This window comes from Equus quagga, chromosome 1 (assembly GCF_021613505.1).
Source record: "Equus quagga isolate Etosha38 chromosome 1, UCLA_HA_Equagga_1.0, whole genome shotgun sequence".
NCBI lineage: Eukaryota > Metazoa > Chordata > Mammalia > Perissodactyla > Equidae > Equus > Equus quagga.
In genome coordinates, this window is record NC_060267.1 from 97,862,347 (window position 1) to 97,888,263 (window position 25,917).

The following is a 25,917-nucleotide window of genomic DNA, read 5'->3' on the forward strand; positions in this document are numbered from 1 at the left end:
AGGGACAGGACGCCTCAACTCACAGTCCACTCACAGATGGGGATCACAATTCACCACCACACAGCAAGAACTGCTCTGCCACCAAGCCCCTTCCCCTGCTTCGGGACATCTCCGGCTACGCCAGCCCTCCACCACAGATCTAGTCCAGAGACCAGAGAGGACCTCGGGCTGAGGAAGCCACGACCAAAGACAAACGTGGCCGAGCCCGCAACGTATTGCAGGGAGGGTTGCCCTCTGCACAGCTGTTCGGGGCAGCTACGCTGCGCCTAGGAGCGGCAGGCCAGCTGCACAGAGCAAGCGCCACAGGCCGCAGCAGCAGCCACCCGCAGCTAAAGCAAAGACCACCCCAGATGGCCCCACGTTCACGAGGGTCTGCTACCCGCTCTCCTCCAGCCACAGTCCAGACCCCACCCAAGCCCACCTGGGACTTCATGACACTCAAGTTCACAAACCACTGCCTTCGGGGGCGATGTCCTTAGACAGAAACAGTGTGAATGTTACTAGAACTCTCTTCTAGAAACAAGAGTTACAAGTACAACAACCCCCGGTTAGCTGACAACCCACAGGGCCTTCCCACCCTCCTTCAGCGGGGCTCCCTGCGCTCTCTCCACAGCAGCAACAGGAAGAAATGGGAGTCTTGTGACTCAGATGCCCAAAGACTTTTGTTTTAATGTAAAAAAAAAAATTATAAAAATTACATCACTGGCTTAAGTTTAGGGCTTAATTGAGCCCAATGATTCATTCAGACATTCCAGCGGTGTGCAGACGGAACCAGCGGCACTAGCCCAGCAGTCTCCCTGTGCCCTGTGCCCGCATGTCCACCTTCTAGTGCTGGACAACCTGGCTGTGCTGGGGTCCCAGTGGCCCCTACCCCACACTGCCAGGCCCTTCCCCGTGCCCTCCTGCTCTCGTCCGCCTTCTGGCAAGGGAAATCGATTCTAGACCACACATCTGTGTAAGTGACACCTAGGAGCCATCCCAAGTACCCTAGGTCCAACTCAAGAAACCTCCTCCTGTGTGCTCCACCCCAGGGTGAATAACAAAAAACCCATAATCACAACACTCAAAAAACCCACTACCCATGCAGTGATGTATGTTCTACCATTTTTTTTAATTCATGAACTTTCTGGGGTTTTTTTGGTGAGGGCTGATGAGTGGTGTGCAGGTCCACACCCAGGATCCAAACCAGAGAACCCCGGGGTGCCAAAGTGGAGCACAGGAACTAACCACTTGGCCACGGGGCCAGCCTCTGTTCTACCATTTTTGTTTCTATGCAAATACACACAAAGATAACGTCTATACACACCCAGCTTGTCTTACAAACATGGACTGACCAAAAATATGCACCAAGTATACAGCTTTATTGGTGGACACTTGAGTTATAAATATTTAAGAACACACCCTTCTGCACTGAGCAGCAGCTGGCACACAGTACCTTCACACAGATCCCTGGATATTTCCTTGAGACAAATTCCAAAAGTGTTATTGCAAGAGTGAACATTTGCATGTTTTTTGGCTCTTGAAAACGTTACCAAGTGGCCCTCCAGAAATGCCACGCTGCACCCCAGCGAGGCTCTCCCCAGCAAAGCCAGAGGACGCGCTCGCCCTGCGCCTGCGCAGCCTCTGCGTGTCCTCACCCGAGGGCCGGCACGCCCTGCTGACCGAGCGCGGAGGGCCCCGTCCTCGCATCTGCGGGCCGCCTGCTGCACAGTGCTCTCCCACGCCCCGTACCCATTTTTACTCAGGGACATTCACCTCTCTTATCATTTCAGTTTCTGCTCATTTAGAAATCTCCAAGTGTCCACTGATCCTCGAGGCCCGAGCCTCCACTCCCCGCCGGGCGTGCGCCCCCTGAGGGTGAGCCAGCTGGACAGCCACCTCAGCTGCCTGGGGCAGAAGGGCTCTGCCTCAGCGGGCTGCTGCGAGGACCGACAGGAGCCAACATATGCGCACGCGCAGAACCGATTAAGTGTTGGCTGTGATAACAGCTTTCCATGCTTTTAAAAAACCTTAAATCTCTCATCTTCATTCCTTACCCCGTACGGAATCTCAATATTTTTTCCCCAAAGGCCATCATTCACTTGCCACAACTTGGAAAAGCCACCTTGACACACACAGAGGCGCGTGGTCTCAGGCATGCCTCTCGGCGTGCGGCAGCCTGGCGTCCCGGCCTGCCAGGGGACTCGCACCGCCAGGTCTAACTGTTGTAGCCTGAGACGTCCCAACAAGCACAAAGCCTCTATGCTGGTTTCTCTGTTCCCTTAGCAATCCCTGCCCACAGGTTCTTGCCCAACTGCTCTGAACTACCTGGAATTTCAAACGGAATTACACCACAACCCTGGGGGACGAGTCCGCCAGCCTGCAGTCCCGGCTCCGTCCTCACTCCACAGCCGTCGGCACATCTGGCCAGCTGTCTTCAAGACAGGCCAGGACCAGCCTACTCTCCCACTGCTCAGCCACTTGTCTCCTGCTAGGGGACGGCAGGAAACCCCGACCTGCTCTCCTGACTTCCCCCCTTGCTCCTTACGGTTTATTTTCAAAGAGCAGCTGGAATGATCCTTTCAAAACGATGTCACTTTTCTAATTACACCTCTGATGTTCTCCCATCTGACTCCACGTGAAAGTCAGAGTTCTGACAACGACCTCAAGGCCCTAAACCGCTGGCCTCCCAACAGCTCTCTGAGCACTTTCCCAAAAACGCTCCCCTGGGCTGAGTCACTCTGGCAACAAAGGCCTTTCTGCTGACAGCACCTCCAGCCTCAGTTGCTCACGAGGAGTGTCCCCTCACCCAGTTCTGCCTACGCAGCTCCCTGGCTCCCTTCCTCACCCCCTCAAGGGTTGCCTTCTCCATGAGGCCTCCGTCCACCCTACTGAAGACCACAAACTGCAGCCTCCATCCTCGCAGTGCCCACATTCACCACGTGATCCACTGTCTTCCTGTTCGCCTGCCCCCGACAGGAATGCAGCAGTGGCATCCGTGCCCGCACGACCGTGTCCCTGCTGGCATGTCCCGTATGAAAGGGAAGGAGTCGCCCCATTGGGGAACATTCCCTCTTCTGTCTCTCAGTCAAGTTTGGTCATCTCCTCCATTTAGTTCTGCCCACCTGTGAAATTCCCTCCTGGATATTTTAAAACGTTTATTGCTATTGTGAAAGAGGTTATTTTCTCCCACCGTATTTCCTAACTTGCCACTGCTGCCACAGAGAGCACTCCCGATGGTAAACATTATTCTATAACTGGCCACTTAAATATCTTCTAAGTTCTAATTATTGCTCAGTTGATTCTTTCAGGTTTTCCAACATTCAGATCATCTCCAAGTTATTATCTGTCTCCTCCCTATAGTTCTACCTTATTTCTTTTTCTTGGTTTATTTCAACATCAAGAGCCTCCAGAACCACCTTAAATACCAAGAACAATGGCGATAAAGTGATTCGTGCGTGTGCACAAAGCCTCTGGTAGCTCACCGTGGAGGAGGATGCCGGCTCTGGGCCTGGGCTACAGATCCTCTATGACAGTCCCATTTCCATCAGTTATGGAGATCAGGGCCAGCCCGGTGGCACAGTACTTAAGTTCACACACTCTGCTTTGCTGACCCAGGGTTTGCAGTTTCAGATCCCAGGTGCAGACCTACACCCAGCTTTTAAGCCATGCTGTGGCAGCGTCCCACATACAAAATAGAGAAGACTCGCACAGACATTAGCTCAGGGACAACCTTCCTCACCAAAAAAAAATATCTCCAAGTAGTAATGGAGATCAATTTGTTGTTGTTAGTGTTTTTGTTTTGTTTTGTTTTTTGAGGAAGATTAGCCCTGAGCTAACATCTGCTGCCAATCCTCCTCTTTTTGCTGAGGAAGACTGGCCCTGAGCTAACATCTGTGCCCATCTTCCTCTACTTTATATGTGGGATGCCTACGACAGCATGGCTTGCCAAGCAGTGCCACGTCTGCACCTGGGATCTGAACCGGCGAACCCCAGGCCACCAAAGCAGAACGTGCACACTTAACCACTGCCCCACTGGGCCGGCCCCCAATTTTTTAAATAAATATAGAATCTGTTGAGGAAACAATAAAGTTCTTCACTGCCCTATTACTGTGATAAACCGAGTAACAGACTTGCTAACATTAAATCATTCACAAGCCAGGTGACTAAACCCCATTTGCTCAGAATATTAGATTAAATATACTGCCAGATCCTAAGTATGTTTTATTGAGAACACTTCCATCTATTTTCATAAGTCATCAATCGACAGCTCTCCTTCTGGGGGTTTCCCTGTCAGGCTTTGGTATGCGGACCCTGGGAAGTTTCCCACTTTCCACCCAGCTCTGAACAATGTCCCCTGCACACACTCCATCGAGGCGTGGAATCTGTGTGTAACCACGGGCAAGCATGAGCCTCAGAAATACTAACTTCATCCTCAGCTGCTGAACTCTAGACTCTTACTTATGAATCATGGTGATTTGTTTTCCTGGGAAATTATGCATTTTGTTGCAAGTACTCAAATTTATTACCATATAGTTTACATGATATTTATTTTCCACTGAATCTGTGGAATTCACTTAGGCTTTCCTTTTTCTTGGTAAAATTGCTCAGACTGAGGTGAAAACCGACAGCCTAGGGGCTACATCCACTTACAAATGCTCCGTTCGGCTCACACAGAATGTTATTTGAAATCTGAACAGGCTGTCACACACAAGCATCAAAATCCAGACTTCTGAGACTCTTCCTAGGTTTGTTCTTTTTCCATCTTGAAATAATAGCTTGTTCCACTTCGCTTACTCCTCCTCATTTCAGAGGAAGACATTCGCAACACAGACTCAGGTCCAGCTTTGGCCACATCGCTTGCCTTTCCCACACAACCACCATCAGCTGACACTCAGTGTGCTTTAAAGCACTTCCCCTGTATTATCTCATCTAACCTCCAAGAGAACCCTAAGTCAGTGCTTTGATTACCGTTTTACAAAGGAGAAAACTGGAGCACAAAGAAGTTGCCTGCTCAGGAGCTCCACTTACAACCACATGGCTATTCATTTTTCTCTAAGGATTTGTAATTAGCTTTTATTTTTTCTCTTATCCCAGAGCTAAGGTTTTCTTTTGTATTCCAAGTAATTTTTACGTTCTATTTTATCACATTATGGTCAAAAACAGCAAAGTTATTGTTTTTCCTAAAGACTGTGCTAGGTTTTCCTGATGGCCTAATCAATTAGTTTAACTCCTATAAATATTCCGTGGTCATATAGGAGCATATATTATGTCACCTTTATTAACCCCACTGTAAACATCTTTCATCTTTATTTCTTCTGCTTAATCTGCAAATAATGAGTTAAATTAATCACTTCCAACATCGCTTGGTTTTTATCTATCCAATTCTAGATTTCCATCAGTTTTTACTTATATTGTTTGATAATGTAAGTTCTCATATAAACATTTATATCAATGGTCAAAAGTATTATGGTTCTGCTGTTGATTACATGTGGAGAGTAACTAAAAATAGGGAAAATCTTCTCTGCTCCAACTGTTCCTGAATTCTACACTTCTGATATTAGTATCAATCTCCGCTTTGTGATGCTGGGTTTGTGTTTTGTTTTACCTTAACTTTAACCTTCCTAAATATTTCATCCAGGACGGGCCTCTTCCAGACAACATGTAGTTGGGATTTTGCTTTTTGACTTGTTCAGAGAGTCAGGGAGCCACACACATTCGTTTCCTGTCACACAGACACGGGGCTTGGCTGTTTCCTCTCTCCAGCGAGCACTGTACTTTCTTTCCCTCCACTGCCCGCAGACGGCAAGTCAGTCCACAGCTCTGAAGTTGGTTACATTTACTTCTTGGAAGCTTATTTTGCTATCAGCTTCAAGAATAAGTTTCTCTTTACTTTTCACATTGAGAAAATATTCTTGGTTTATTCCGAGGGGAGAACCTCAATAGTAATGATGAAGAAACTGTTACAATTTTATTTTCCACCCTCAGTAGCAACCCAATAGGAACAGTCCTGGACTTTCGACTCTTCTTACTTTTCCAGTCACTCAGAGGGCACATTTTCTAAGGATCGACGCGTGCGCTTTAAAGGCACTTCGCTACACCGACAATGATGAGGCCTCAACTGTGTTTAAATGACAGGATTTCACTAACAGTCCTGTGACCCTGCAACTTCTGTTCTCTGGCTGATTACACTACAATTCCTAAATCACAATCCCAAAACCCAAAAAAGTCACCCACATTTTCCTGCCTGAGATTGGTGCCAAAAATAATTTAGCAGCAACACCTGACCTGAACTCCTATGAAGCTATTCATAGTCTTAGTTGATCCTACTCACGTGAATGCATTTCACTGAGAAGCGCCGATGCAGTCACTGGGCGTGTTGGGAAACACAGGACCTATGTACCGTATCACCATTCTAAAGCATGAAATATTCTGAATTCAAAACACAGCTGGCCTGGGCTAACGTGCATAAATCTATTTCCTAGCACTGTGCACTGAAAAGCCTAGACACAACAACCCCTGGTAGCAATGAGCAACACGCACACCCGGCACCCAGACGTGGATTCTAACGCCATGCTCCAAGACGAGGAACAGGGCTCCCTGGAGAAGTGGCTGATTCCAGGGCTACGGCAGGGATAACACATGAGACTGGGGGTGCCAGAAAGCAAGGGAGTGCCCCCCAACAAACCAGATGGAGTATATCAAAAGGGCACAGGAATCCAACCAAAGAGCTCCCAGCGGCCAAAGCTGGAACAATCTGAGCAGCAACGTAACTGCTGACATTGATTAGAATCCAATAGCGATTATAATAACCTAAAGGATAAACAGCCATCTTTGAGCCATACTGACAGAATGGAATGAATAAACGGGAGAAGGGACGGCTCTTCCTTACAGAAGAATGCTAATTAATAATGTACAAGAATGAGAGAAACAGAAAATCATCATCAGACTACCACAGTAATACCACAGGCAAAGTCCCCCTTTAGTGCTGAATTAGCAGAAGGCTGAAGGAGAAACAGGGTATTTGCACAATGTGCGGGAATGGGTTGACTTTGCCCAAGGAGAGGTCTGGCTTTTGCCTCCAGCTCCTGGGAAGGAATCTCCAGGTCCTTGGAATGTCCTGCTTGGGAGGTATGTCTGTTTACCTGGGGCTCTGGGCCACTCCAGACAGTCTAACAACGTGACTCACAGTGGAGGCCTTGAGTCAGTGTCGGCTCAACCTGCAAAGGGGCTGGAGACAGTCAGCCACGTGGATAGGCTGCCATGCCTTTGCAATCGAGCCCTAATAAGTGTCTGGACAGCGAGGCTCAGGTGAGCTCCCCTGGTCGGCAATACTCCATGTATGTTGTCACACAGTTGGAGAAGTAAGCACTGCCCACAATTCCAGGGAGAAGCAACTGGAAGCTTCACCCTAGGAACTCTCCTGCAGCCTGTCCTACTCCCCTCTTCCCCTGGCTGACTTTATTCTGTGTCCTTTCACTGCAATAATCCATAAGTGTACTTCTGAGCCCTTCTAGAGAATTAGAGGACTTAAGTATGGTCTTGGAGACACTCAAACTTGCAGTTGGTGTTAGAAGTGAGGGTGATCTTGTAGATCCCTGAGATTTGCATACCATCTCAAAGTATCTACCTCAAAATAAATAATTATTAATTACAAAGGGAAAAATAGTAACTTCACAACAGAGAAACCTGGCAGACAACACCTTAACCCAGTGATCAAGGTTAGCATCACCTGTAACATGTTGATTGCCTAAGATACAATGAGAAGGGCACCTCACTCTGGCTCCAAAAAGTCCATAACCTCAGCCTAATCAAGAGAAAGCAGCAGACAAACCCAAAGGGAAGAACATTCCAGATTAATGGACTCGCACTCTTTGAAAGCACCATGGAAGGCAAGGGAAGGTTGAGGGGCTAACGCAGACAGGAGGAGACTAAGGAGTGGTGACAACCAAATGGAACCTGGGATCCTGGACGGGGTCCTGGAAAAGAAAAGGGACCCTAGTGGGAAACTGGTCCAGGCCCAATAAAGTCTGCAGTCCACTGAGCAGGACTGTGGCCTGGATGCCTTCCTAGCTTTGGGAAATGCACCACGACTGTGGGAGATGTTAACGTGAAAGGAGGCTGGGTGAAGGGTACCACAAGTGGACGTCACAAATGGGTGACAATATGCATCGACTATTGCCAAATAGGAAAGCATCTTTTCTGCAAGTCTGAAATTCCAGCAAAATAAAATGTCAGGTAAGAAAACACTGTTGACCCCAAGGGTTTTGGAAAAGGGATTGTGGGCCTATATTTATAATCCTCTATCTCTTGGCTGATTACAGTATCTCAAGAGGGCTTTTCAAGGAGGATATGTGGGAGGCAAAATGTAAGCCTTTGACTTACTAGAAAGTTCTTCCACTACTTCACAAATGAAGGCTGGAGACTTGGCAGGTTCCAGATTTCTGGTTCCCTTAAAAGTCTATAAAATAATGTTTAAATCAGTATGTTTATAAAAATACTCTGACCACCATTGTAGGATGCTAAGAAACCAGTTTATTATTTTGAAAACTGATAAAGATTCAGACATTTACCCTGACTTTTCTGTATGGACTGTACCTCAGGGTAAAGAACGGACGAGAAGCTGCTCTTACACAAGTACAGTAGTCCTCCGTATCCACAGTTTCGTTTTCTGTAGTTTCAGTTACCTGTGGTCAACCTCAGTCTAAATATATTAGACGGAAAACTCCAGAAATAAACAACCCATAAGTTTTAAATTGTCCACTGTCCTGAGTAGTGTGATGAAATCACGCCATCCTGTCCAGGACGTGAATCATCCCTGTGACCAGTGTGTACACGGCTGTATTCACCACCTGGCCGTTAATCACTTAGTAGGCATCTCGGTTATGACATGAACTGTTGCAATGTCGCAGTGCTTGCGTTCAAGAGACTATTATTTTACTTAAGAACGGCTGCCCAAGCATGACAGCAGTGACGCTGGCAATTTGGAGACGCCGGCAATTTGGAGACGCCAAAGATAAGCTGTAAAGTGCTTCCTTTAAGTGAAAAGGTGAAAGTTGCTGACTTCATAAGGAAAGAAGAAAAATCATATGCTGAGTCTGCTAAGATCTAAAGTAAGAAGGAATCTTCTATCCATGAAATTGTGAAGAAGGAAAAACAAATTCATGCTGGTTTTGCTGTTGCACCTCAAACTGCAAAGGTTACAGCCACAGTGCGTGGTAAGTGCTTAGTTAAGATGGGGAAGGCATTAAATTTGTGGAAGATACGAACAGAAAATGTGTTCTGACCAATGGCAACATGTTGCACCAGAAAGCACTGAGCCTATACGAAGACTTCAGCAAGGGAACCCCTAAAACAAGTGACACCAAGCCATTTACTCCAAGTAAGGGATGGTTACACATTCAGGAAAAGGTTTGGACTGAAAGAGAAAGAGAGCACATTCACGTAACTTTTAATACATATATTGTTTTCACTGTTCTATTTTATTACTAGTTGTTGTTAATCTCTTACCGTGCCTAATTTGTAAATTAAACTTTATCATAGGTACGTACGTATAAGAAAAAACATAGTATATACAGAAAAAACATAGTATATACACGGTTTGGTACTATCTTTGGCTTCAGGCAGCCACTGAATGTCTTGGAACGTATCCCCGTCAGATGAAGGGGCACTACTGTATTCTAGCCAGTAATGAGAGAGGAATGACGGAACATCATCATTCTGCAGCCCCTAAGGAATTAACAGATCTAGTCACTGGCTATCGACGGCTGCTAGCAACAGAGGACAGACTGACCACAAGACATGAGAGCCACCCCCCAACACCTGCAAAGCTGTTTTGCTAAGGCCCCCACCTGCCCCCACAGAATCAAACTTCCCTGAGATCAAGCCTCTAGATGTAATTACTAATTTATAGGAAATACAGAAGACAGAAGACCTGTTTAACTATGCCACAGTGATGGAATCAGCAAAATCCAGACTGCCGACTCCAGAAGACAAACCACCAGACTCCTCAAGAGATACACAGGAGGGAGACGGAAGGAGGGACCTCACAAACGCATCAACCAATAATAATATGTCACCCTTATTTGGATTCTGATCCGAACAGTTATAAAACCATTATGGCACTGAGACAACTGAAAATTTGAACACTTGCTAGGTATTCACATTAAAGAAATACTGTTAATTTTTAAAGAAGTGATAATAGCAAGTGGCTATGTTTTTTAAGCATCATTTTTTTAAAGATGATAAAAAATTTATAAAAACTAATAAAAAAAAAAAAAACTATATCCATAGCTGCTACCCAAAGCAATGCAATGGATATAACACATACTATATGTCTAAATATTCTCATATTCTTTTTTCTTCAGGCTGGAGATTACCTATCAGGTTAAATAAAGGCATCTGGTTTGCTTCATTAACTTTGCCTAAGATGTGCTGAATTCTTTCATCCTATAAATGGCCAGCATCACGACCACCACCCCCTTCTTTCATTATCTCTGCAAGTTCCACCTGGGCACTGTGTGAGCTGCAGAGGTAACCGTCCCTCAGTCACAGTGAACACTGACACACACACGATTTATTAGAAGGCAGTATTTGCTGTATGAAAACTAACAGAAAATAGAGAGTTACTATTATTTTAAATAAGAAGCCATGATACTTTTAAGAACAGAAACATAAAATTGTACTGCTAATCCTACACACCCCTTGATATCTTTAAAATAAATTTTAGATAAATATAAAAGACAAATGAAATACTCAAAATAATATTAAAAGAATTCACTGTTACCTTTACAAAAGGATTTACTCAAGTTTCCTTTAAGCACTGTGTGCCACTATTCCATTTTCAGGATGGACGGACAGATGCAGGAGGTGACAAACCAGCAGGTCTTGTTTGGCCCACATAGGGTTTTTTTAAAAATTCAAGAAAGCTGCTAACACTTTAAAATTAGAAGATTTCCACATAACTCTGAACTGGGTATCCATAACGCCACGTGCCACCAAGAGACACGTATGCAGGCCCTGTGGAGAGTGGCAGCCCTGTCTCCAGGGTCTTCCTAATGCCAAGGTCAGGGGCCAGCAGCCACCTAGCCTCGGGTTCCCACCTCCACTTTTCTGACACCTGGCCTGCTATGTTCTTTACCTTAGCAGCCTGCCAGGTCACAGACACTGGTGTTTGCAACCACCAACTTACACACAGCTTTTTTAAGAAAATAAGACATGTCCACACTGATGCTGGGAATTCTGCTAGTAACTTTTTTTCTTAAGTTTACATAAAACTAGGGAGTTGAGGAGTGGGCATTTTTAACGTAAAAGTAACACAGAGCACACAGCAACACCTACTATTCTATGTGTTTCTTCTGTCTTTAATTAAGCCCCAAGGTGACTCTCAGATCCCTCGCTCCCCCAGTACTGCAGCACACAGCCTCACCTGCATTGCTCCCAGTTCCTTTCTGCTTTTTTTTCTTGGCTAGTTGAATGGCTCGGGAATCAGTTCTTGCTGAGCCCTCACTTTCCTGAGACCAAAGAAAAGTGTGTCAGTCACTTGATGCAAACGGCAACGGAAGGGGAGCAAGGGAGCTAGTGACATGGACTAAGTCTGCCTCCTGAACAGGCAGAGTCCAGTCCTCTTTCGGGATCTCCAGAAAGGCTCAGAGAATCAAATGCCACATTCAATTATAGTGACAGCTAAATGAAATCAGAGTTGGAACAATATACATAATTTTATTATCCAGAGAAGCAAAGTTTATTCCTCCAAACTCTAAAACATATTAAAATATTTTACACAGAAACTGTTATAAAATGAATTACATACTTCTCTGCTGTCTGAAACAAATCACCAGCATTCCTCTGGTAATTCAGGATTAATTTATTGCAGCACTTCCCAGCATTTTTCAGAACATGCCACATAATACTCGTACGGCAGACCTGGCGAGGTCCTATCTCATACACCCACGGCAGAGGCCGCTCTGGCGGCAGATGCTCGACTCAAAAGTCTCATATACCAAAACAGTAATTACGTTACTGAATTCAGGAAGTTTACTGAGGGAGCCAAACAGTATTCAAACAGGACATCAACTGTTGTAAATGTGTGAATGTTTTATAAGAAAAACAGTTTCATACTTATCACTGCAAAAAGAAAAAGAACAGCCCTCAGCAGCTTGTGGCATACCTGTAACCCATTCACCACACACCATCTGTGCTCAGAGAATCGAGGCAGCCCAACGTCACACAGCTAGCGAGAAAACGAACAAGGGGTCAGCATCAAGGTCATGGCAGCTCCTCCTGCCTCCACCCCCATCACAGCCCTGGAGAGGCAGTGGCACCAGAGAACGAGTTTCCCCAGGCACCAAGGCCAGCACACAGGCACGGCCTCCCTACTGCTCTCTGAGCCATGGCCATCTCCTCTCTTGGCCCAACCACCTGCCCGCTTAGCAACCACTGTGGCAGCCTAAGCCAAGGTCAGCAAGGGTGGCTGTGCTGCTGCCAAGTGAGGTGCCCGGAGAGGCGCGACAGAGCCCGTGCTTCCCTCCGACGGAGAGGAGCAAAAGCGGGCTCCGTGGCAAATGGGTTACCATGTCCCTCACAGTGGATCCTAATTCAAAGGATTTAACTTTTGTAAAAAAAAAAATTGTGGTAAAGTAAGATTTAACACTCTACACACATAAATATCACCATCAAATTTAACTTGTGCCACAAGAAAAAACCTATTTGATCATTCCCATCTGAGACAGAGGAAGAAGTCAAACTCTCCTAAGACTCTAATTAAATTATTTTAAATTAAATTATATTAAATGTATAACTGGCATAAATATCATTAAAGTATATTAACTGCCAAGCCTCAAAATTGGAGAAGTATTTTTACAACCCTCCAGAAACAAAGGCTCACAAACCACTCCCTTTTTTTCCTTAATTCTAATTTTAAAAAATTTTTTGCAAGGTTTTAAAGTTTTCATTAAACCTTTAAAGACAGTTACGTCACGATTCCTCTTCCTCTGGTCATTAGTAAGTCGAAGGACTTGTTATTACGTGAAGAACACAAAGGCAGAACACTTCCACAGTATGAAATACGCCAAGTTTTTTCAAGAAAAGAAACACATTATCACAGAATCAAAGAACTCTAAAGGACCTTAGAATTCATCTAGCTAAAGCCTCTCATTTTAGAAATAAATGAGAATTTAAGGCTCAGACAGGGTAAGTGATTTGCTCAAGGTCGTAAAAACTAGTCAGTTCAACTCAAGATCAGGATTCAGATTTCCAGACTTGTAGTCCAGGGCTCCGTCCTTTTGCAAACCAGTAAGAAATGTCTGCACGTAAGTGATTAATCCAGAACATCCTCAGAATCGAGTATAAGAGAAGTGAGCTAGTGGTGGTGACGGAACACAGCACTTCATACCAAATATAAGCCGCCGGTCCCCGCACTGGGCCCTGTGTCTCTCTGAGGACAGGGCTTTTCCACAGGGCTGCAGGACACAGACTGGGACGCCCCTCTGCTTCGTTCTCGCTGCCTGACAGCACCAGGGCCAGGAGGTGAGGCTGGCTCCACTTTGATCGGCGCATGCAGTTCTGGGACACCGGTGCTTCCCTGGGGGACACTTGAAGAGGTCAGTGTGGTGGTGTTCGCTGCTAAATTGCTGCTGGAGGTCACAGCCTCTGGGTCCTGGCCCACGTCCTTCACAGGCAGAGCTACCAGACAGCCCAGCGCTCCTGCACTTACAGTCTGCACGTCATCCACACTGAAGCTGCTCTGCTCAAGCACTGTGGCTGCTGTCCCGAGAACAAGAGGGCTGTCCAGGCCTGGAGGAATGTCACTGTGGGCCACCAAGACCAGCGGGTCCATTGGCCCTAAGGAACTATTATTAGCAGGGAGGTTCCCCCCGAGAGAGGAGCTCACAGAAGTTACGTCGATGGTCAGGATTCCAGAGTTCAGGGCCTCATCCGAGGCCCCCACTGCACTACCACCGTCACCAGGTGTGTCGGAGAAGAGTGCTGCCAGGTCTATGTTGTTGAGCTCGCTTTGGCCTGGGCCACCCAGCTCACTGCTGGGCGTGAGAGAACTCGGAGCTCCTAGCTGAGGGAAGAGATCTGAAAAAGGAACGAACACTTCAGTTACTGTATGACCTCAAAGGACTAGGACGTTCAGCTTGTGCTCAAGGTGCTAGCAAGCGACCCATCAAGGCAACATCTACTGTCCTCTCCTAAACCCAGTGCCTGGCACATGGAGGGTGGCTGCACACCAAAGGAAGGAACTGCCTGATGACGTGTGAGGCATTTTACATTTGTTGTCTCAAACCCTTGAGGTGACAGAGATTTCTTCAGACAGAAATGACTCAAGAAACTAAATAACATTCCTTTTTTTTAGATTTTATTTTTCCTTTTTCTCCCCAAAGCCCCCTGGTACGTAGTCGTTGATTTTTAGTTGTGGGTCCTTCTGGTTGTGGCATGTGGGGTGCCGTCCCAGCGTGGCCTGACAAGCGGTGCCATGTCCGTGCCCAGGATCCGAACCAGCAAAACCCTGGGCCGCTGAAGTAGAGCACGAACTTAACCACTGGGCCACGGGGCCGGCCCCCTAAGTAACATTTCTTAGTCACATTGACTGGTGACGGGAAGCAGCAGCAAGACTTGAATCCAGGTCTTTCTGGCTTCAAATCCGGTACTCCTTCTACTATACTACAATAGCTTTCCCTGAGAAGACTAAAACTTTCCACGGAATACAAACCTTCCGAGGTCGGACACAAGCCGAACTCTGGCTCTGGGGATATTTTTGGAATCGGCTGTGTCAGCTCCTGTCTCATCAAACTCTATGCCCCCTCCACAACTAGCTGCCGCTCCAAAACGGGTTTGAGTCATCCAGGAGTGACCAGTGGGAAAAACTGGCCTGTGTGGCTGACTCTGGACAGGGACCAAGGCCCCAGCTCTACGAAGCTGCTGAGAACTGGACATCAGGTGCCCCCAGCGGCTCTGGAGCGCTCCTCCCTCCGTGGAGCTTCTCAGGAGGGTCACCCCCCCACCTTGGTATTTCCAACCTCTAATACGCCCCTCCCCCAGGCCATGACCACGTTGAGGGCGCAGAGTCTGTCTGGCCCAGCTTTCTCCTTGAGCACCAGGCACAGTGCCTGGCCCCAAACCGACATCTAACGATTACGACAGAAATAATGCTGACAGATCCCTCTTCATTCAGTCTTAATTGTTGGCCTCAACACTCTTCAAACGTCTGTTATTCAAGAAAGTAATTTAAATAATCAGAATACCCCTGGTGTACATTAATGTACAGTAGTGTACATAAACATACTTAAAAAATCCCAAAGAATATTCAAGTTAAGGGTGTATACGCAAGTACACCCAACCCTCCCAAACCCCAGGACTCTTCAAGCACCAAACAGGAAAATGGGAACACGAAGACCTTGGGCAAAGAGCCACACAAGGCCTTGATGCTATTCTTTCCCAAGAGATCTCTACCTGCAGCTTCTAGAACATGCCAGTGCTTGGCCAGAGGCAAAAGGCCCTCTCAGCTCTCTGGCTCTATTCCTCCCACACCAACTGTCAGCTAATTCCAAATTCATATTTTCCAGTGGTGGACACCTGGTCAGAGTGCCCACTACATTTCTAATGCAAACCTGTGAAAGAAATCTATTCTAGACCCCCAAAATAAATAACCAAATTCAGAATATATCTTCTTTAGTTGTCACAGTACTTCAAAGTCTAAAAACAGAATCAAGGGGCCACCCTGTGGTGTAGTGGTTAAGTCCAGTGCGCTCCACTTCAGAGGCCAGGGTTTGTGGGTTCAGATCCTGAGTGTGGACCTACCCCACTCGTCAGCCATGCTGAGGCAGTGACCACATAGAAACTGGAGAAAGATTGGCACAGATGTTAGCTCAGGGCTACTCTTCCTCAGGGGGGAAAAAAACCAGAATCAATATGTTATTGCTTCTTCAGTAAGTAAATCTTAGTACCAATGAAACTTTCTGAAAGAAAATGACAGTGATTCTTTGTGGAAGTTAAATATGGAAAACTATGTCACTTTCTCAAAACTCTCCCCAAAAGTCCCTTGACTATCTTGAGGATTCAGTTCCCTATGAAAAGACTAATAATTATCATCTCAGTGCAAATAGAGATACCAATTCAGTCATAAATTTCCTATTTAGCATTTCATTAATTCCACAAATATTTACTGGAGACCTGCTATGTGCAAGGGCCAAAAATACAAAAACATTTAAATAAACATTAATTGACAGAGCCTGGCTCCAGCACTTCCTCACCTATATCACCTCAGGCAAGGTCTGCTCCTTTCCGCCTCAGTGATAAAGCCGTGAGGATCCCCAACCCAGGACCACTGTGAGGGGAACTCAAACAGCCAATCCAGGGCCTGGCAGAGCCCCTGACAGTCAGTCCACAATAAATGGACACTCCCAGGCACCTATTTCTCAGGAGGCGAGCACTGGGACAACACCTGGTCATCTACACTGACAAAAAAAGTGGCAGGGCAGAGTGACCGACAAGTAACTCAATGTCACATCACAAAAGCAAGTCTAGGAGACACAGGCACCACAGAAGCCCCTAAGAGGCTGTCGCACCCAGTCAGAGATGAAGAAAAGCTCAGGAAGAATAAACAATGCTCGTACTGACTTGAACAGGCCAGGTTAGGAAGGGGAACAGCAGGAGCAAAGGACAGCCCCAGGCATGTGGTGTGACAAGAGCACCAGCTCAGAGCTGGGGCGGGGCGGGGCCAGCTGCAGAGACAGAGGCAGGCACTTCAAAGGCAAGCCAGGGATCAGAGGGTCAGGGGCAAGAAGTGGCAGGAGACAGACCAGGAGAGGCCGCCAGGCGTGGCAGCTAGGAAGGCTTCACCGTCCTAGATTAGTTCAACCCAGGAACCAGACAACCTCTGAAAGCAGCCAAGGAAGCAGCACCAGGCTTTTGCTTCTTTGACCCATTGTCAAGCTCATGCATCTTTGTAGTGCCCTAAGAGGGACATAAATCAAGCTGACCTGGGCGCCGGCTGTGCTGTCTGACCACGTGCGCCTTCATGCTGTGCTTGGAGGTGAAGAGTCTGTTGCAGCTGGAGACTGGGCAACGGCTTTTCGGAGCACCTACGTCCTGCAGGTGTTTCTTAGAGTGGATATAGAGACTGCTACGAGCAGAGAATCTAGCACAGCACCCTGAAACAGAAAGAATGCTGAGCATTAAACCCGAGCATTATCAAGGACCAGTGTCGACACTTCTGATGATATATATACATCCAGAATATAATCCACATGTCCTGATGATATACTATGCATATATAACGCATATATGTACTATATCTATATATAGATATAGTATCTGTAAAACATCTCATCAGATGATATTATATATATATATAAAAAATAGCGACATCAGAATCACAAGACAATGCTTGGCACGCTCCAGCCCCTGGCAAGGGGCATCCGCCAAATATCCCCCGGAGCAGCATCACAAGCAATTAAACTCAAAAGCCAACTCTCTTTTAAAAGCCCCACATCAGTTGCAGGTAAGATGTACAACCTCGGACAAATTGACTCTGAGCCTGTTTCTTCACCCACTATACACGGCTGCTGGGAAGATTAAGTCAAATTAAGTGTTAAACAACTCCTTAAATGTTCAAGTGCTAAAAATTCATACTAATCATCTGTACTAAGCTACTATTATAAGGACACCTGTAATCCTACGGCATTTAGAGTTGGAAACTTTCTCAAGATATCACCAAAGCAAATTTCTCTCATTTTTACCACCCAGAAACCGATGCCCAGAGGGACCAAGCAAATGGCTTGGGGGCATGAGTGGAGTCTGCAGCTGGCACTGCCTTGCTGACTGACTGCTCAACCAGTCAGTGAGACCACAGGCCTGCATGTGTGTCAGAAGGAAAACCAGACATTCAGAAATACAGCCTCCCCTCCTTCATGCCCCGATTCCCCACTATGAGAGCTCTGCACCATAGGGACAGAGAGAGGGAAGTGGGGCTCTTGGCAGCTACAAGCCTGTGACCTGGTAGGGACAAGTAAAGTACCAGCTGTCACAACAAAGGGCAGAATAAACCAATTCACAGCTAGTGCTGGCAAGTGCTCTGGGCGCAGAGGAAACAGCAAACCTCCTGAGAGCAGAGAAGACAGGTCTCAGCAGGCAGGTAGCATTTGAGGTGACTGGGCCTGGACAAACGGTGGGGCCACCCCAGCAGAGCAGAGGGGCATCCAGGACAAGGAGCGGCCCAACTCTGGCATGAAGACCACTGAGGGCAGCAGGGCAGAGTGAGCAAAGCCTGGGCTCTGGAGCTGGTGTGACCAGACCCAACCGGCTCAGCCCCCTACAAGCCGTGTGGCCTTACTTATCCTTTCCAGACCTCCGTTTTCTCTTCTGTAAAGTGGGAGTGACACTGACCTCACAGGGGTTACAAGGACTAAATGAAACAATATCAACTACAGAGTACTCGCACAGCACCCAACAAAGTGGAAAGGAGCATCGTCACACTTATGGCGCCTTCTTGGGGTGGGAAGGTGGCAGTGCTGGCGTCCGGGGACCAGAGGAGGGCTATTTTAGGAAAAGAGGCTATCTGACCCAATGAGTAAGGGCTTTGGCTGCCTCTGAGAGGAATTTTGAACTTATTTCACTTTCAAATAAAGCTTCAAAGTTGTTTCCACGTCAGGCTCACGACAGAACATTTGGGAAACACAACAGACAGGGCAGACCTGTGGCCTCACCCCAGGGGCACTGTCTGCGGGCGTGGGAACATCCTGTACCTGCGACGTCCCTGACTCCCTCTTCCAGCTAGCACTCCTCAGCAGATTTCTAGCAGCAGATCACACAGCAGAAGCGCTGAATACATCTTCACCTTTTACCAAACGGCTTTCCCAAGGACAGGGAAGACCACAAAATAGACGTCCGCCACACTCTTGCCAGCTATGAGTTCCCATTTGTAAAAATATCTGATAATTCAACAGGGAACAAAATCTATCTCATTTTAATTTGTATTTCCTTTGATGATCAGAAATCTGGCTATTTTTCCACATGTGTTAATGGCTGTCTTTTCCTAATTGCAACATTATTGAGATCTGTGTCAGTTCCTTACAAATCAAAGATACTAATGAACAGCACCCCACATTTCTACCAAGTTATCCCCACCCAGGGGAGGGGCAGCAGCAGCCCATCAGGGACTAACTTCCCTCCAAACCCCAACTCAACGGGAACCTGCTCAATCGCATTCAGCATTTATGTGGTGACCACACGACATCTACCAACCTTGACTCTGTGCAAGACGCCCCACGACATTCTAGACACGCAGAGAAACCACCACCCGTGCAGGGAGAGTGCCCACCACATACAGGCTGTCCTCAGGCTCTCGTCCCGCCCTCCCTCATACACACTCCTGCCATCCAGCCCCATCCTCTCTTTCTCTTCCTCTTACTATGGAAGAGGCAGATGGTGGTTGCTTCTTAACTTTTCATCATGGAACATTTCAAACACCTACAAAAGTAGAGAAAATGGTATAATCTCTCAGACTCAAGAATGATCAACTCTCAGCCAATCCAAAGAAGGGTTCTGGGACCCCTCCCCCAGGCTCCTGACTTACTCCACTCCCTCAAGAAAAGCACTGTCAACCAACCACTGCCCACTCAGCCCTCTCCCGCCATCTGCATCTCTATTGGCACCTCAGCATCTGGACCTGCTCCAAGCTTAAAGGATGGAGCTACCAGAAGGCAAAACAACTGCCCCTCCCCGTAGCCAGCTCTGCCCTTTCCTCTTCGCTTCCATCACCTCCAGAAGAGGGATCAGCACAGCCATCACCTGCCTCGCCCGACCCACCTCTCAGGGCACCAGAGCAGGGCTCTGCCCCAGCTACTCCACCCAAGCTTGAACCTCACTCCGCAAGAGCCTACGACCTTCCGGAGGAGCCCACGCACACCCCTCCCCCTCACACCACACCTCAGCACTGGCCACTGACGGCCCTCCTGTCCCGAGCATCCTCCTCTGGGCTGCAGCGCCACCAGCTCCACGTCTCTGGCAGTTCCTTGCCAGCCCGTCCCAGGGTTCCCTTGCTACTTTTCCACCTGAATGTGTGCCGGTTCCCAGGGTTTGGTTCTAGGCCTTCTTTTTTTATTTATAATTCTAAGAACAGCAGCAGGGACATTTACCGATGCTTTCTCTATGCCTTACTTAAACTTACTGACTAACCGAGCCCTCACAACAGCCCTGAGGTGTTACCACCACTTCGCAGGCGAGGAAAAGAGACACAGCTTGAGCTGCTTTTCCAAGGTCTCAGTTACTTAAGTGGCAGACTTGAAAGTGGAACTAGGCAGTCTGACTCCAGCGTCCATGCCTTTATTCCCTACACCACACTGCCTCTCTTCAGCTGACACTGTTCCCTGAGAACGGAATCCCCTGCCACGGGCAGCCGACCACTGGCGTGCTCTCAGAGCACCTACTCACCACACCCCAGCAGCACAGGTCCTGCCTTCTGAGCATCTCAACTCGGAAAGCCCGTGGGTACCTGAAGCACAGCATGTCCAAGCCAAACTCCTCTTCCCCCAATGACCTGCCCTGTGTCCCCATCTCAACTGACCCCAACTACTGCCTCTCCCACAACCCCCATCTTCCAAATCCGCCACCAACCACTGTAAATCCTAACTCATCTCTCTCGTCTACACCTTCTCTGCCTTCCCACTGCCCAAACCCAGCCCAGGCACCAGCCCATTTCCCTAGGAAACTAGACTGAGCCTAAATGCAAATATGACTCCACCGCTCTCCCACCTCGAGCACTCAGCCTGCTGCTCTTGCAGCTCTCAGTGATGTCCCCACGCTGGCCTTTCTGTCTCCACCACCCCTGGCTAGCTCTTCTCATTCTTGAACTGAGAGGCCATTCCCCTGCCCCCATGCCTGCAGAACAGCAGAGAGACCTGCTCTGTGCGCCACAGCACCCAGCCTGTTACCTGTGGACCTGTCATCCCCATGTGAAGCTCTGACGAGAGGGGAAACTGGCTCTTGGTTATACCACCTGTGTTACATTTATTACATTCCAGAAACTGGTCTTGGCTTCAAACGGGTCTTTATTATCCCCTTTTCCAGATAAGGAAACTCAGGCCCAAAGAGGCTTGCCTAAGGTCACCAACTTAAGGAGGGGCGGAGCCAGGACTCAATTCACAGCCCTAGGCTGACCCGGACCTGCTGCCCCAGTGCCTCTGCAGCACTACAGCAGGCCACGGACAGACCGGTGCTGAACGAATCATGCCTTCGGTGTTTCATAGAAAACAACTCCCCAACACCCCCTTTAAAAAGCCAGCCCAGCACTACTGCTGTCCAATCGCAGCAGGAACAGCTACCATTTACTGAGTCTATGATTCATCCCAGACGCCAAAACAGGCATTTTCCCCACAGTATCTCACCTAACCCTCAAAGCACCAGATTCAACAGCTAACTAAGCAGAGCCACAGGTCTAGTGAGTGCACAGCAGGGCCAAGAGTCAAACTGGTCCGATTCCGAAGTCTGTCCTTCTCAATACACTGCTTCCCAGATAAAGCACTAACTAAAAACCAGCCAAGGAAATCGAATACCGCAGCTTACACTCACCTTGTCTTTAAGCAACTAAAACTCACCTTTAAACAGCTTCAACTTACAACATCAACGTGGACATGATGCTAGTTTACAGCTCACGGTAATGTACTAAAACATACCTTCCACAGGACACTCAAATGGCTTTGTGCCCAGGTGCGTGATGCTGTGGCCTTTCAGATGCTCCGCTCTCGTGAATGATTTCCCACAGCCCTCCACAGAGCAGGTAAACCTCCGGTCGTCGTCGTGTTTCCTGCCAGAACAGAACAGGGAACAGCGATTACTCACATCACCAGGAGGCACCAGGCTTCAAAGGTGATTCTTTTCTTTAAAACTCTGCAAAACATACCAAACTACAAACTCTTTGCACTAAAAAAAAAAAATCACATTTCAGAAAATCTTAATTCCATCTCTAGCCCATGTGGGCAAATTTACAATTTAGCTAGCCTGTAATTAAAAGTTCTATCTTAATGACTAAACTGAGCCCAGAGTCCAACACAGAACAATTAGTGCTGCTTGAATTGAGGAACAGCTGAGTCCCTTATGTAGTGATGAAGCTACTTCCATTGTCTAGAAATCCTGATGATAAACAAGCTTTTTGAGCTACTGAGGGCAATGAGAAGCGTGCACAGGAAATTGACTGCAGTGCTAAAAGGACCCTCAAGCCCACACATAAACATGGTCTTTTCCCATGTAACCTTTTTTTATTAAACTCCTTAAACCCGAGCTGTGCAAGCAGCCACAAACCACACAACCTCTGAGTCCCAATGCCAAACCAGGAGGATAAGAACATCAGACTCAGCTGTTGTGAAGATTAAATGAGATACACGTGACATGCTGAACGTCACCTGCACACAGGCCAAGCCCTCCAAGGTTGCCACATCATATGAAAAGTCCGTGATAACAAGAGACAAGCTTATTCTACAACACTAACTTTTTAAAAATATCAAATTGTATATAAAATATACTAATTAAGAACAAGTATACATAGAAAAACGGCCTTCAGGTGATCAGATTCTGAGCGGTTTTCTTCTCAAAGTTTTCTGAATTTTCCAAATTATCTACATTGGAGTTCTCTTTTTATAATTAAAAAAAAAAAAACTACAGATATCTTATCCATAGCCTTCTGCTACTGACAAACCACTCATTCATTTTCAAAACTGACAACTCAACCAAAATGTAGAGATTACCTTTTGTGCCTTAGGAGTTTAGACATGCTGGTGAAGGTCCAGCCACAACTGTCAGAGTCACAAATAAAAGGTCTTTCACCTTAGAAAAGAAAAAATCACAGCTCATCATTAGCAATGCAAGCTACCACGAAGACAGACCCTGGGGTCCAAGGAGGCTGCCTTCTCTGGCTCATTACCTGTATGGCTTCTCAGGTGGATTTTCAGGCGACAGGCTTTGTCATACTGTTTGCTGCATCCAGGAAACGAGCAAGAAAAGAGTTCTTGTTCCCTGAAGTGGGCTCGGTTATGGGAAAACAGAGCACTCACTGTGATGAACGTCTTCTCGCAGCCTGAGCAAAGGAAACACAAACTCTGCTCACTGGTAGGACAAAACCATGTAACACAACAAACTAGTCACCACCCTGGGACACTGTTGGCACTGACGCAGACAACGAAGACAATGATTCAGAAGCACCTCCAGAAAATTACGACCGCTGACGTCTGGCTTTGTAATGGCTAAAGCAAGGGCGACTAAGGGCAGCCAAGAGGCACACGCAGGCCACCTGTTGTGATGTGACTTAGAGATGAAGGAAGTGCTCAAGAGAAAGCCCTCCAATCACAGCCATCTGCTTCCAGTTCTGATGCACAGATCTTGCACACACTTTGTGAACTCACATGTCAGTGCTGCCCATGTGAGACCCAAGAAAACCCAAGAGAGGAATTAGACACTAAGGAGCAGCACCTTGTCTGACAAGGTTGAGCTTGGAAGGGCCACAAACCAACGTAAGGCTAAGACTTTCCACCCCTTGGGGGTGATGCTGCATCTTCCACCCTTATAAATGTCCTCCCCGACATCCTTTGCAACTGGCAGCCCCTACTTCTGTCACCTGGCTTCTTTTTCCTTTTGCCCATTTCCTCAGGGCTCCCTGCTCTGTCAAAGAAGGTTACCAGGATCATCTTCACTCACATGGCCTTTTCCATCACCTCCACCTTCAACCCCTCGCTGAGCCACCAGAAAGGAGCCCATTTTAGCACTTCCCAGACTTCCCACATCAATAATTCTTTCCCCAAAAGGATCAGCGCTCAAATACAGTAGAAAACATCAGGTCAGAAAATGCTTTCAGGTGTCTCTGTCAGCTCTTCTGAGCACCTTTAACATGCTACCATTGTGCCTGGAGCCACACACTGCACAGCACCTCATAAAAGTTACCAGCCCAAGGAGCCCTGCTCTCCCTAGCAACACTCAACTGGGAAATGCTGACCTTCGTAAACAACCTCGAGTCCTCCCCTGTGGTATAAATCTGCCCCCGCCTTCCTACTTTGGGCTCTGGTGTGTTCACACACTCATTCAGGTAAATCTGAACAGGCTACATCACTCTGCCTTAGCAAGAACCACTCTCCCCGACGGACAATCAGCCCTTTGATCCTGCCTCTACAGTCTTTCCTCCTGGAGCTCCTCACCCTTCCCCCTCCTCTACCTGCAGCAGCCCTCAAGAAACTCAGGTCTGGAACATTTAATGGGGGCTTCACCGGTCCCCCTCCTGCTTCTATCATCTCCAACACTGACGCCCCACTGATCATCCAACCAAAACCCTCAGGGGGACCTCATGCCCTAGAGCAGGCTGGATCCCTGATCTCCCTAGCATTATACTCAGAACGATGCTCTCTGTGCATTTTACTAGGGAGCAGTCTACAAGCCACCATCAGATTCCAAGAGCACGTGACCAAGAAAGGTTTTGAATTAGTGGCCCAAAGCCATACTCTCCATGAAGAGGAACGCACAGGACAGTTCATGGGCACACAGGAAGAAGATATTCGACTCAATGTTTTTCATTTTACCCTTTCAAATTCTCCACATTTGAGTATATTTTATAACATATGCATTACTAGGAGAGCACCGCACGTATATAATACACCAATATGCAGTTGGACACACGTGTGCTAGGTACATGCTTGAGATTATGCTTCAATGAACGGGACGTTGAAGGTCCCTCAGCCTCTACCTGGCCCTCCCACACCCTTCCAATTTCATTCCCTGCCATGGCTCTGCAGTTTCACCCACCAGCACGGCCTCCCACCCCAGCCCCCCAAGTCAACTCCTTCCCAGGGAGGCATCTCCCCTTCCTTGGAGGCACCCTCTCCCTCTTAGAGCACGGACAGCTGCCTATCCTGGTGAGAGGTCTCTGTGTGGCAGCCTTACACGCCTGACACTGCGGGCCACCACAACGGAGAAAGAACCCTCCACTGGATCGTATCCACGTTGCTCGGCATCAGTCTCTTCATTTGTAAAATCAGGATAATCTTTAGAACTTCACAAAACTGTGAAGTCCAAAGGATAGAGAAATATCAAAAGGAGAAAACTGTGAGGCACCACACACCTACGATTATGCCCTGCGTGCCAGGCGGTCTCGCATCTGGCCAGATTCACCTGCCCGTCTGTGTTGGGGGAGGGCGGGGTGCCCCGGAAACGCCTGACAACCGAATATTTGTAAACGATGAGACGGAGGGAAATAAAGACCCTACTCCGGACTAAAACCAGTGCGAAGATGCGCTATCACTTTCATTAACCAGAAGCACCTTCGGAGCTCTGTCGCCTCCACCACGGGGACGGACGGCTGTGATTACTTGTGCTACCTCCCTGCCGAAACCCCCGCAGGTGAGGGTGTCAAATCGAATCAGGTGGAAAGAACCAGAACACAAACACCAGCGTGCTCCGTTCCCGCTCCTCACACTCGGCCAGCCGAGGGCCAATCCCGGCCAGGAGGGCCGCGCCCACCGAGCGACCCCGGGCCCCGCAGCCCGCCCGCAGCCCGCGGCGCGCGGTTACCGGGAAAGTCGCACTTGTAGGGCCGCTCGGGCTCGAAGTGGCTGCGCTGGTGGGAGCTGAGCTTGGCGTGCGTGGGGAAGCGCTCGGCACACACCTCGCACTTGAACAGGCTCTCCTGCTCGTGGCCCTTCATGTGCGCCTTGAGGTTGTACACGGTGGTGAACTTCTTGCCGCAGCCGCCCACCGGGCAGCCGAAGGGCCGCAGCTTGTCGTGCGACTGTAGGTGCCGCTTGAGCTTGTAGGAGGTGGTGAAGGCCCAGCCGCAGCCGTCCAGGGGGCACTTGAAGGGCCGCCGGCCCTGGCTGCCGCCGTGCGTCAGCAGGTGCACCTTGAGCTGGTGCTTCTTGGCGAAGGAGAGCGCGCACTGCGGCTCGGGGCATCGGTAGC

At 47.9% G+C, this 25,917-nt stretch overlaps 1 protein-coding gene across 1 annotated transcript in view; it reads right to left on the reverse strand.

Moving 5' to 3' along the window:
• The window catches only part of ZXDC (ZXD family zinc finger C), a gene marked incomplete at its 5' end in the record, with an annotated part of 39,610 nt that extends 13,695 nt beyond the window's left edge, over positions 1-25,915 (reverse strand). Inside the window, 8 exons of the mRNA XM_046682280.1 lie at positions 11,408-11,492; positions 12,149-12,211; positions 13,373-14,061; positions 16,965-17,135; positions 21,657-21,787; positions 22,725-22,803; positions 22,901-23,053; positions 25,531-25,915. Coding sequence (XP_046538236.1) covers positions 11,408-11,492; positions 12,149-12,211; positions 13,373-14,061; positions 16,965-17,135; positions 21,657-21,787; positions 22,725-22,803; positions 22,901-23,053; positions 25,531-25,915 — 1,756 coding nt within the window. The remainder of the gene's footprint in view (positions 1-11,407; positions 11,493-12,148; positions 12,212-13,372; positions 14,062-16,964; positions 17,136-21,656; positions 21,788-22,724; positions 22,804-22,900; positions 23,054-25,530) is intronic.
• Between the last annotated feature and the right edge of the window lie 2 nt (positions 25,916-25,917).